Source organism: Dipodomys merriami, unplaced genomic scaffold (assembly GCF_024711535.1).
Source record: "Dipodomys merriami isolate MVZ:Mamm:240054 unplaced genomic scaffold, mDipMer1.0.p SCAF_6, whole genome shotgun sequence".
Classification (NCBI taxonomy): Eukaryota; Metazoa; Chordata; class Mammalia; order Rodentia; family Heteromyidae; genus Dipodomys; species Dipodomys merriami.
Window position 1 is genome coordinate 11,978,399 of NW_027206179.1, and position 12,044 is coordinate 11,990,442.

Consider the following 12,044-nt stretch of genomic DNA (forward strand, 5'->3'; position numbering starts at 1 on the left):
CGGTTAGACCCAGGCCTAACTGTCGCTCTATCTGTGCCACTTAGCTGTGGTGATGGCATGTGGGAGTGCAAGGGAAGCTCGTCCCAGCATTCCTCAACAGCCCAGATAGGTCTGAAACAAGATAGGAGCTGCTTATTAGAGTGGTTCAGCTAACTGTTGGGAGACTTGTGTTTACCAAGCATCAAGGTGCTTCACTAGGGGTTCTCTCCTGATCCGCATGTGGTCTCATCCCCATCCCCCCAGGGAGACCCAGTGGTTGCCTCTATACCTGCTTGGCACCCACAGACATCACCCTACTACTTCTGGACAGCCTGGTGTCCAGTAGGTCCTAGAACTGGAGTGTGAAAACTGCCTTGTCACCGTCAGTGTCACCCATATGGTGAGATCCTGAGCATGAGAGGAGCCACCTGTCTTCCCTGGCCTCATTCACATGTCAGTTTCTCCTGACTTGCTTTCTATAGCCCCTGCTCTTTGTTCTAACTTTTTCTTGGGATACTCAGCACCCATCTTTTACTCTTGGCTAGGAGCCAGTTTGCCTGCCTCAATCCATTAACTTGTTCAGGCTGCGGTGGTGATGTTCTCGTGGTCTAATAGTTGCTAGGCAGATGCTTTACCATTTCATCTATGCCCCAATCCATACCTTATCCTTTTCATTTGCTTACTGGAATTTTTTTTTTTTTTTTTTTTGGTCAGTTCTGGGGCTTGAATTCAGGGCCTGGGCACCATCCCTGAGCCTCTTTGTGTTCAAGGCTAACTCTCTACCACTTGAGCCACAGTTCCACTTCTGGCCTTTTCTGAGTAGTTTATTGGAGATAAGAGTCTCATGGAGTTTACTGCTCCTGCTGGCTTTGGACCACGATCCTCAGATCTCAACCTCCTGAATAGCTAGGATTACAGGTGTGAGCCCCTGGTGCCCAGCTTGGAATATTTATTGAAGAATGTTTTTTATTTCTCTTTAATTAGCTTACATAGAAGGAGAATTCCACTGTTACCTTTCCACACATGTTTACAATGTAAAATTATATTTTCTTTGGAAAAACAGGTCTTGTTAGCTGCACATACTCTTTTCTTTGTTTTTTTTTTGTTGTTGTTGTTGTTGGTCGTGGGGCTTGAACTCGGGGCTGGGCTCTGTCCCTCAGCTCTTCAGCTCAAGGCTAGCACTCTACCACTTGAGCCACATCACCACTTCCGGTTTACTGAGTGGTTTATTGGAGATAAGAGTCTCATGGCCTTTCCTGCCGGGGATGGCTTTGAATGGTGATCCTCAGATTTCAGCCTCCTGAGTAGCTAGGATTACAAGCATGAGCCACCAGCGCCCGGATAGCTGCACATACTCTTTACCAGAGATGCAATCCATTCAGAAAGGGAATCAAGAGGGAAGTTGGTGAGGAATGGGAGAAAATGAGGGGGAGGGGGTAACACTATTCAAAAAGAAATGTAACCCCTCTGTGCATCATCTTTACAATAAAATGAGAAAAAAATATAAAAAAATAAGTAAGTGACTTTAAAAATCTAATGAAATATACAGTGAACAATATAGGGGAAGATAAAATTATGGAAAAAATGAGCCCAGATATTTAAGTTGATAATTTGTTAAGTAATTTGACATTCATATAGTCTCCTGGCTCAAAGATGAGAGTACAGCTATATTCCCAGGTTTACTGCTTATTTGAATTATGTGGGAAGATTTTTTTTAAAGTTAGTATGCCTAGGTAACACTACTGTTTCAATGAAAATGTTCAAAGCTAGGATCCAGACATTTTTGGTATCAAACTTTCCATGCAAAACTCATTTGTATGCAAGTTTGGGAAATACTGGCTAAAGGCATGTTTTCTTCAGGGCATAAAGTATCTTTTAAATAAAACATTCAACAATAATTTTTTAGAAAGGGAACAAAAGTTACACTGGGTTTTGGGCCATTATGTTCTAGTCCTTAATGAAAGGAGTTGGCTCCCAGAGGTTTACCTCAAAGTTAGTATTTCTTTTTCACATTTGTTTTCAGTTTGAACAAAGGGAAAGGGTTCTAACTCATTGCAGTTATGATCCTTTTTGAAGGTGGAGTTGTCAGGTGTGGCCAGAAGCTTCCTTTTCAGGTTCCTTCATTGACTACAGGACAACTCTTAGGCTTATCAAGGGTGTTTTCCTGCCCCAAACCTGGACCCACTTGTTTCTCCAAGAAGCCTTTCTTTATTTTTGTCCATCATGGGGCTTGAACTGAGCACCTGAGCACTATCCCTGAGCTTTTGTGCTCTTTGAGCCACAGCCCCGCTTCTGATTTTGTGGTGGTTAATTGGAGATAAGAGTCTCATGGACTTTCCTGCCCAGGTTGGCTTGAAATGGCTGTCCAAAGATCTCAGCCTCCTGAGTTGTAGGATTACAAGCATGAGTCAGCAGCACCTGGCATTTTTTGCTTTAAATTTTTTTAATTGTTATTATAAAGGTGATGCACAGAGAAATTAGAGTTGCATAAGTCAGGACAGTCTTACCCCTTCCCTCACTTTCTCCCAGTTTTTCCTTCCCCTCCCCACTAATAAGTTGTATAGTTCATTTTCTTTTTTTGAAAAAAGATTTTAATTATTATAAAAGTGATGTAAAGAGCGGTTATAGTAACGTAAGTCAGATAAAGAGTACATTTCTTTTTGGACAGTGTTACCCTGCCCTCATTCTCTCCCAAGTTTTTCCCTTTTCTCCCCATCCACAAGTTGTACAGTTCATTTTCAACATAATGGCTAGTGAGTACCACTGCTGCATTTGTTCATCCTTGTGCCTCCATTTCTCTGCTTCCCCTTTCTCTCCCAAAGACAGATAAAGAAAACAATTTTAAAAAACACGCTTATTTCCATTTCTTGGAGTTCATTTTGATAAAGGTTATTTTATATGATCAGAAGCACACAGGCATTGCACCTTTGCATTCTTCCCATCAGAGTATCCTCCTTTGGTCTCACCGTGTGTGAATACCTAGAGACCTATATAATTTATCATGTCCCGGTGTATTTTAGCTTCTGCATATGAGAGAAAACATGTGCCATCTGTGTCTCTGAACTGTGCTTTCCTCAGTTAACACAGTTTGTTCTAGATCCATCCATTTCTCTGCAAATGACATAATATTCTTCTAATCACTGTGTAAAATTCCATTGTGTATAGGTACCACATTTTTCAGATCCACTTACCTATTATAGGAATCTGGACTGTTTTCACAACTTGGCTATTGTGAACATGGATGTGCAAGTGTTGTTATGGTATCCTGGCTTGTGGTGTTCTGCTAGATTCCCTGGAGTAGTATGGCTGGAAAATCATGTTTAGTTTTTTGAGGAACCTTCAGACTGCTGTCCAAAGTAGTTGTATCAGTTTACATTCCTATCAATAGGGTTCCTTTTTCCCCACATCCCTGCTAACACTTGTTTGAACTCATAATGTTGGCCAGTTTGACTGGGGTGAGATTATAACTCAGAGTTGTTTTGATTTACATTTCCTTTATGGCAAAGTATGGTGAACATTTCCTTAAATCAACATGCTTTTTAATTCCAAAATAATTTCCAAGAGAATGTAAATTAGAGTTTAAAATAACTGCCCAATTTTAAGATGCAAAGTTCAGACAGGGGATGTAGCTCCGAGATAGAGGATCTGCCTATCATGTACAAGACTCTGGGTTAGATCACCAGCGCCTCATGATAATAATAATAATAATAATAATAATAATAATAATATACAAAGATGAAGTTACATAGTTTTTCTGTGAGCATTTCAAAGAAGTTCAAGATAAGATTAAGAAGTGATTTTTTTAACATTTTGAGATACAGATCTTGATAAATTCAGCCTCTTTCATATATTTCTTTAAACATCAGGGAGGAGAATAGGCCAATAAAAGCCCCAACAAATTCATTGTTCCTTTATTAACAACTATTTTATTCTTTGTTTCTTTGGATACTGAGATGTTTACCTGAACCATACACCAGAAAGTTGGAATTACTGAGTACAATTAGTGAATGTTTCTTTGCTTTCTATAGGTGATTGAGATAAAATTAAATTATATTAAGGAAAACAATACAAGCCTCGGCAGGAGAATGATTATAAAGTATCTGTGACTGTATTATAGGTGCACATGATCTCAAAGTTTTGGGGGAAGCTTTTTCAAAGCTATAAAGGGAGAATAGTTTTATGAATATAAATTAAAAGCAGAGCAGTTGAATTACCCTCTCCAGAATATACTTGTTGCATATTCTGTCTTCCAAAGAAAAGGATGAAGTTGAACAGATGAGCATGTGGACTGCCACAGTTTCTAGAAGAGGCGTGCTTAGCAGGTGGAAATACCATCGGGTGCTTTATCCCGTTCTGTGTGTCTGTGTGTCTGTGTTTGCGCGCACATGCATGCGCGCCCTCCACACCAAGATTGCATGACATGTATAATATTCGTGGGTTTTGAGACAGTCTCCTGAAGTGCTAGTCTTAAGTGACTCTCCTGCCTCAGTCTCCCAAGTGCTAAGACTACAAAGCACATGCCTTCTATGCCTTCTAGCTACTGTGGTTGTTTTTTTTTTTTTTTTTTTTTTTTTTTTTGGGGGGGGGTCCGGTCGTGGGGTCTGAACTCTGGGCCTGGGCACTGTCCCTCAGCTCTTCAGCTCAAGGCTAGCACTCTACCACTTGAGCCACAGTGCCACTTCCGGCTTTTTTGCTTATGTGGTGCTGAGGAATCAAATCCAGGGCCTCATGCATGCAAGGCAAGTACTCTACCACTGAGCCACCTTCCCAGCCCTACTGTGTTGTTTTTATGTGAGATCATTTAACCTGAACTTAACTGATGGTCAGCCTAATCAATGGGGTAAAATTATTTGACTCTTTGATGTTTGTTCGTTTGATTGATTGATGGATTGATTGATTGTGTGTGTGTGTGTGTCTCTGTGTGTGTGTGTTTGTGTGTGTGTAAGAGAGAGCAGTTTGAGATTGATTGATTTTAGTGTTGGGATTTAACCCAGAACCTCATGCATGCTAGACGAGTACTCTACCAGTTAACTGCATCCCCAGCTGTTTCTTTCTATTGATTATATTAGAACAGTATCTTCTAGAGTCTGGAATCTAGATTTAAAAAAAAATTTTATTGTTATAATAAAGGTGATTTACAGAGGGGTTACAGTTAAGATAGGTCAGATAAATAATATATTTCTTTTTAGACAATGCCACCTCTTTATTCTCTCAATCTAGATTTTTGAGGAAGTTTGGGAGTCTAGATATTTGAGGAGTTTCATAATTATTTGCCAATTTTTATGTTTTCTCTAAGATCCTTTTTTTTTTTGACAGAGGACAAATCTTTGTGTAATCCTAAATGGAGCACTACAAGCATAAATTTTAAGTAATAATACCTTCTAACATTTTCTTAATTAAAAAGTAAGATTTTAAAAGAATTTTATGGAAGGAAAATTTCTGCCAAAATGATGTAACACTAGAATAGCCACTGCCCTGATTTCAGTCTCAAGTTTTGCTGTTTTGGTTTTGTCATTGTTACTTTGCCATTGGTCTAGTAGGACAATGTGACATTGCTACATACATTATATTAAATGATAAAAATGTATACATTTACTTTTTAGTCATGTGATTCGCACACATCCATATCTGGTACTTTGTAAGAAAGGTTTCTAGGATCAAAACTAACCCAGAAGTACTAGATTATAAATGTATGCCATAAAACTTTATTTTTCTTTCCTCCCCAGGTTCTCCTTCATTTCCCAGTGTGAGCGCTTTACATCATTAAGATGAGTTGAATATAGATCTCACTTAATGTTCTTCCTAAGGGATAAGGATGTAGACTTATAAGCAGGACAAGACTAATCATCTTAGTCTTACACTTCGGGTCCCATAGGTAAGGTTTAGAGAGTCTTCCACATGTACTTACTCAGAACTCTGACTCTGTCTTCTTTCTGCTTGAGACTTCAGGGTGCTTAAGTCAGAGTACGTCTGTAACAACAAGTGTAAACCCATAGGAAATAAGTGTCTTACCAAGATTGGTGTTCATCACTCAAGGTTTGCGTATTCAGTATCATTAATGATCAACCCTGGAAATCTCAAGTTAGATTTCCAACTTCCATAATATCTTTAAGTGGGGATCTAGCCAGATCTAGTAGCCTTGAAAAAGTATTTTGTGGGATATTTTCCATTTAAACTAATCTGTTACTTCAGTATATTTATTCATTTGTGCTTAACGTTAGTTTCTCTGATATATACATAAACACTGTTTAGGAAATTACTTCAGCATAACTGTCATGATCAGTGATGAGCAGTAAGTATTCAACATGATGAAGATAGTTTCAAGAATGAAATTTCTAAGCCCCTTTGTGTACTTGATATGTCAAGCATATAAAAAGTAATGTTTATTAAATCAGTACTCAAATGAATTGAGGATACTGTTCTTTTATAGCCCTAAAAGCTCAGCATCTGTTTCTGTCAGATATCTTTAAGACCAAAACCTTTAAGCATACATTTGTATAGCAGTTGTGAAAACTCTGCTTTCCAGTTAGGGAAGAAAATGGAGACATTGGCTTTGACTGTTTAACAAGTTAGATTTTTAAATCTCCTATATCAGTGAAAACAGTTACCTTGTGTGGGTTCATTTGTCTTGACTATGCAATAAGAAATTCAAAGTCCTTAGAACGCCTGTCTGACTAGCTCTAATTGTAAAACATTAGACTGTCTTTGCTTTTATAGTAACAAGGCAGGCCAATTGAAGAGCATCTGGTCCCCTCCCTTGTTTAATTTTCAGCCTTATCATTTGGAAAGGGTAGTGACCTATTTTTCAGAATAAGTAAAATACATTAATACTAGCCAGATTAGGGTAAACTTAAATCCTGTTACAAGTGTGAATCTCCAAAACTGATTGATTGGGGGATAACTACTTGCAGGTTTAAATAACACACAAATCCTTTTTTCAAGAAGCTTCCTTAAAATTTATAAAATTATGTTACATAGATTACATTTGCAGGAACACTTGTGTAGAGATTGGGTCTTACATGACTTGGGTAAGGTTCCCAAACATTATTCATCAAGTAAATATCATTTTTGTTCAGTGGAAAAGAGTTTAAAATTTATTAACTACTCTTTCTCTATTTTTTTCTTCCAGACTTAGAAATGGCTGTTGCATATTGGAAATTAGTATTATCTGGAAGGTTTAAATTTTTAGATCTGTGGAATACATTTCTGCTGGTAAGTGTCCCATCTCTTGCCACATAGAGGAAGGGGAGGTCAGCAATCCTAAGGTGGAATGTAATCTAACTAACTCCCACCCATGGGAGTTTTAAGTAAAGGAATTCGTGCAGAGCCACCCCCCTGGACATGTGCAAGTGCTGCACAGCCCATTCTGCTATTGTGGAGTGCTGCAGTGGCTCAGCTGAGTGGGAGGCTACTTATAGCTGGAGTTTCTGGGAGTGGGGCTGCAGACCTCAGTATACATAGCTAAAGAATTCTCCATTTCAGCTGAGAAACTTCAAATTCTTAAAAGTACCAAGACCACTTTTATTGCAAGTTGATACAGCTTAGGGCTTTGGCTCTGATCTTGTTGTGCAGAGCTGTCCTGGCCATTGTGTGTCTGTAGCCTAAAGCCATATTGAAATGTATTTTACTATGCCCAAGGAGGAAAGGAGGCTTTTATAGGTTTTGTAAACAAACACTGCAGCTCTGCAGGGCCCTTTCTGGTAGGGCAGCAGGGGCAGCCACTGACTGAGCTGGTGTCCTGACTCTACCACAGTCCTTGTGGTGACAAGAGATGCCTAGCCCTGCTGTGCTGCCTGGATGGCACGGCCTGCAGCCTTGCTGAGGAGCTCTGCTCCTCTCCTCTGTTTAGGACCCCAGTCAGCACGCTCTGCTCTTCTCCTCTGTTGAGAACCCCAGTCAGCACACTCTGCTCTTCTCTGCTTAGGACCCCAGTTAACACACTCTGCTCCTCTCCTCTGTTTAGGACCTCAGTCAGCACGCTCTGCTCCTCTCCTCTGTTTAAGACCCCAGTCAGCACACTCTGCTTTCCTCTGTTTAGGACCCTTAGTCAGCATGCTCTGCTCTGCCACTGGCAAATCTTGTGGCCTTGAGCATGTTACTTCTTGGTACCTTGGTTTCTTCATCTACTGATAGCACACACACACACTGCATGGCCTGTGGAAAGCAAGAGACTCTCTGAGGGTGTGGTAAAATCTTGCAGATATGGAGGAGGCCTCCCAGCAAGGGTTTCCTTACATTGTGTGTCATGTTACTTTTCTTAAAATATTCAGTGGTTGGTAACACTATGCTTGAGAATCTATTACTCCTCACTGGGGTCGCACCTAAACTGGAGTTCCCCAGAGAACCTTACACTCATGGGCACAGAGATAGAAAGGTGCCACAGAATGGTAGAGACCCCAAAACTCTGGAACAAACCCAGTGATTATGGAATGGGAGTAGATGTGGAAGATGAGACTGTGGACAGACTAGAACACAATGACAGCGCAGTGAGAGTGGATGAACTAGGTTTTCATGTTAGTCTGGCTACTTCTCAAATATAGTACTGGGTGGGAGAAAACCAGGTTGTTGAAAGTTACCTAGAATTCTGTAGGAATTAGTGTTTTTAAATGTAAGACAAGGGCTTGGAATGTGGCTTAGTGGTAGAGTGCTTGCCTAGCATGTATGAAGTCCTGGGTTATATTCCTCAGTACCACATACCCAGAAAAAGCCAGAAGTGGTGCTATGGCTCAAGTGGTAGGATACTAGCCTTGAGCAAAGAGAGGCTCAGGGACAGTGTCCAGACCCTACGTGAGCTCAAGCCCCAGGACCTAAATAAATAAATAAATGACAAGTACTGGGCACCAGTGGCTCACACTGTAATCCTAGCTAGTCAGGAGGCTGAGATCTGAGAATTGCAGTTCAAAGCTAGTTCAGGCAGGAATGTTTGTGAGATTCTTCTCTCCAATTAATCACCCAAAAGCTGGTGGTAGAATGCTAGCCTTGAACAAAAAACTTATGGAAAGTTCCCATACCCTGAGTTCAAGCCCCTAGGACTGATACAAAAGCAAACAGAAAAATGTAAGACCAGCTTACCAGTAGTCTAGGACTATATTCACATACACAAACAGGCATGGTTTATCCTGGGGAATGACTCCCTCTGGGGAGACCGAGAAAAGGGAAGAATCAGCCAAGCAGAGGGCCAGAGCCCCAGCTGCAGAGCACCACATCTTTAGGGCATAAGTGTCAGTTAGGCTCCCTCATGTTACTGATTTTGTTGTATCTGAAATATAAATCAGGAATTTATAATTTTAGTATTTAATTTTTTAGATAAATCAAAATTCTGTACTTGGATATTGGCATTGTTATAGCTCATACCTTATCTGTAAGATACCATGATTACTTCTACCTATGGAAGTTTTGTGATTATACTTAATCAAATTAAGAAGGACTACTTATTATAGAGGATAACTTGGCCATTAGGATGTTGGAATTAACTTAATCTGGTGGATTATTTTTTCTCTTACATATTAGGAGCACCACAAAAGATCCATTCCAAGAGACACTTGGAACCTTCTGCTAGATTTTGGAAACATGATTGCAGATGATATGTCTAACTACGATGAAGAAGGTATTAGTAGCTGTAGAACTTCAGCGGGTGGCCAGATGCTCATACCTGCTGTGGATGCTGACTGCCTACCTCCAGGGCGGCACACCTGAAGGTGGCCAGCTGAGAACACCAGCTCTGTAGGCTTAGGGCAGGGCACCACTTCCTTGTTGGCTTCTGTAAACCACAGAACCATGTGCCTTTAGGCTGAATTGGAGGTACCAGCCTCTTCTGCTTACACAGATCCATGTCTACAGATCACCTTCAGTGCCAGAGGCCCCTGCATCAGTGACATTGAATTATTCCTGAAAATGTTGTAGTTATAGGTGGATGGTCTCCCCTCTCCTTTCCAGACTTGGCTAGCCAGATCTGGACATAGTTGCTGATCACTTTTGTGTCTTGGGGCACTTTGCCCTGCCATTAGAGGCATTCATTTCCTGTCTGTGCCCCTGGCTAGTTCAGTTCATGTCTGTCCTCAAATCTAGACACAGTGTTTAGCTCACATCAGGTGGCTAATCAATGCTTCTGAAAGAAGGATATGAAAATGGAGACAGTTTAGCTTGCAGAATTTTTTCTATAGTTGGTAAGATTAGGCCTGTATACACAGGACAGTTGTGGGCAGAAGATAGGAAGGCCTAGTACAGCAGATGAGCTGCTGGAGTTGGCAGAAGCTGGTCAGATTTGAACCTTTGTGGTGGAGACGGCAGAGAAGCAGCTTATGATCACCTTCCTTCACCTGCCCCTGAGTAAGTGAGTCCTTTTCTGGAAACTGAAGTGTGCAAATGTGCAAGCCTTTCAGGCCATGTGCCAGCCATCTGCTGACCCTGGCTTCCTAGTGTAAAAAAATTGGGAAGCTAGGTGTAAGTAGCTCATGCCTGTAATCCTAGCTACTTAGGCTGAGATTTGAGGATCACAGTTCAAAGCCAGCCTGGGCAGGAAAGTCTGTGAGACTCTTATCTCCAATAAGCCATCAAAAAACCAGAAGTGACGCTGTCGCTCAAATGGTAGAGCACTTGCCTTGAACTGAAGAGCTTAGAGACAGCATCCAGGCCCAGAGTTTAGGCCCCATGACAAAAAAAAGGGTAACTAGCTGGGCACCGGTGGCTCACACCTGTAATCCTAGCTACTCAGGAGGCTGAGATCTGAGGATCTCGGTTCAAAGCCAGCCCGGGCAGGAAAGTCCATGAGACTCTTATCTCCAATAAACCACTAGAAAACCGGAAGTGGCGCTGTGGCTCAAGTGGTAGAGTGCTTGCCTTGAGCTGAAGAGTGCAGTGACAGCACCCAAGCCCAGAGTTCAAGCACCACAACCGGCCAAAAAAAAGGGTAACTAGCCATTCATTTAATGAAACTTAAGCTGGAAGCTGGATAAGCTTCAAATCTGACCCTTTATGTATCAGATTTTGAAAAAAAGTACTTTAAATACAAAAATGTTGTTCTAACTGATACTTTAAATCTGTTTGTTTTCCTTTAGGAGCGTGGCCTGTCCTTATAGATGATTTTGTAGAATATGCACGGCCAGTAGTCACAGGTGGGAAGCGCCGCCCTTTCTAAGAGGAAAAGTAAGGCTGAAATTGTAATGTGCATCACATCCTGCAAGGGGTCACTTGAGGGTCAGTTGCCTTGTGTGTCTGTCACCGACTTAAGAAGTTCCTCGCACGGTCGTGAAGCTGAAACTGCTTGAAGGCTGTGGCTGTCGTGTGCACACTGAGGATGGCTGCCTCAGAGTTAGGGTTTGTCCTAGCTGCTGCTTTAGGAGACTCCTGCATGACCTCACACTTACATGAACTAGTAGAGAGCCTTTCTGCAAGGCTGCAGAACATGTTTAATTTGTGATTAAGACAAACGTACCATAACTATACTTAAAAACAGTATTTATGCCCTCAATAGGATGTATTTTTATAGAAATCAAGGCTGTTTCAAATTGTGCCCTAATGAAGATGACCTTATCAGAAGGTTGTTTTTAAATCTTGGTACCAGGAATTCATAATTTTATTTATTATTTGAACTATCAAACATTGGATTTATCAGATCTGCGTTGCTTTTGTTTTTTTTCTGGTGTTTATATGAGTACTTTTATGGATTTATGCACTATTTCAGGATGCGCAGTGACAGGCACAGGTAAGCTGTGATTCCAGTGACACTCATTTAGCTGTTTACCTGCCAGTGGGTGTGCTTTACTTCTAATGATGTTATTTGAACCTCCTGAAAAGTTTAGTTTTTAATTATATATAAATGAAAGACATTTTTCCATGAAAAGCATTTCTTTTTGAGTGCATTAAGGTTTAAAAATCAAATGCACTAGTTCCCTTCACCTCTCTGTGATATCCACGGTGCCCAGGTCCAGCCCTTTGTATAGACACGTATGTTTGGAAGAAAGCCTACCCTCACCTCAAACCTTCATCTCATCTACAAGCCACAGTCTGTACCATATTACCATCTGACTTTATGGTATTTGTCTGGCCAAGGACCACTCATGCAC

General features: G+C 40.9%; 1 protein-coding gene across 5 annotated transcripts in view; it reads left to right on the plus strand.

The window, feature by feature from the left end:
- LOC138813953 (DCN1-like protein 2) overlaps positions 1 to 11,594 on the plus strand; it is a 31,477-nt gene extending 19,883 nt beyond the window's left edge. For all 5 annotated transcript variants that reach the window (XM_070002572.1, XM_070002569.1, XM_070002571.1 and 2 more), the window contains 3 exons: positions 7,109 to 7,191; positions 9,490 to 9,586; positions 11,037 to 11,594. In XM_070002572.1, the coding sequence (XP_069858673.1) occupies positions 7,109 to 7,191; positions 9,490 to 9,586; positions 11,037 to 11,116 (260 nt within the window). In that variant the 3' untranslated portion in view covers positions 11,117 to 11,594. The remainder of the gene's footprint in view (positions 1 to 7,108; positions 7,192 to 9,489; positions 9,587 to 11,036) is intronic.
- Positions 11,595 to 12,044: the final 450 nt, after the last annotated feature.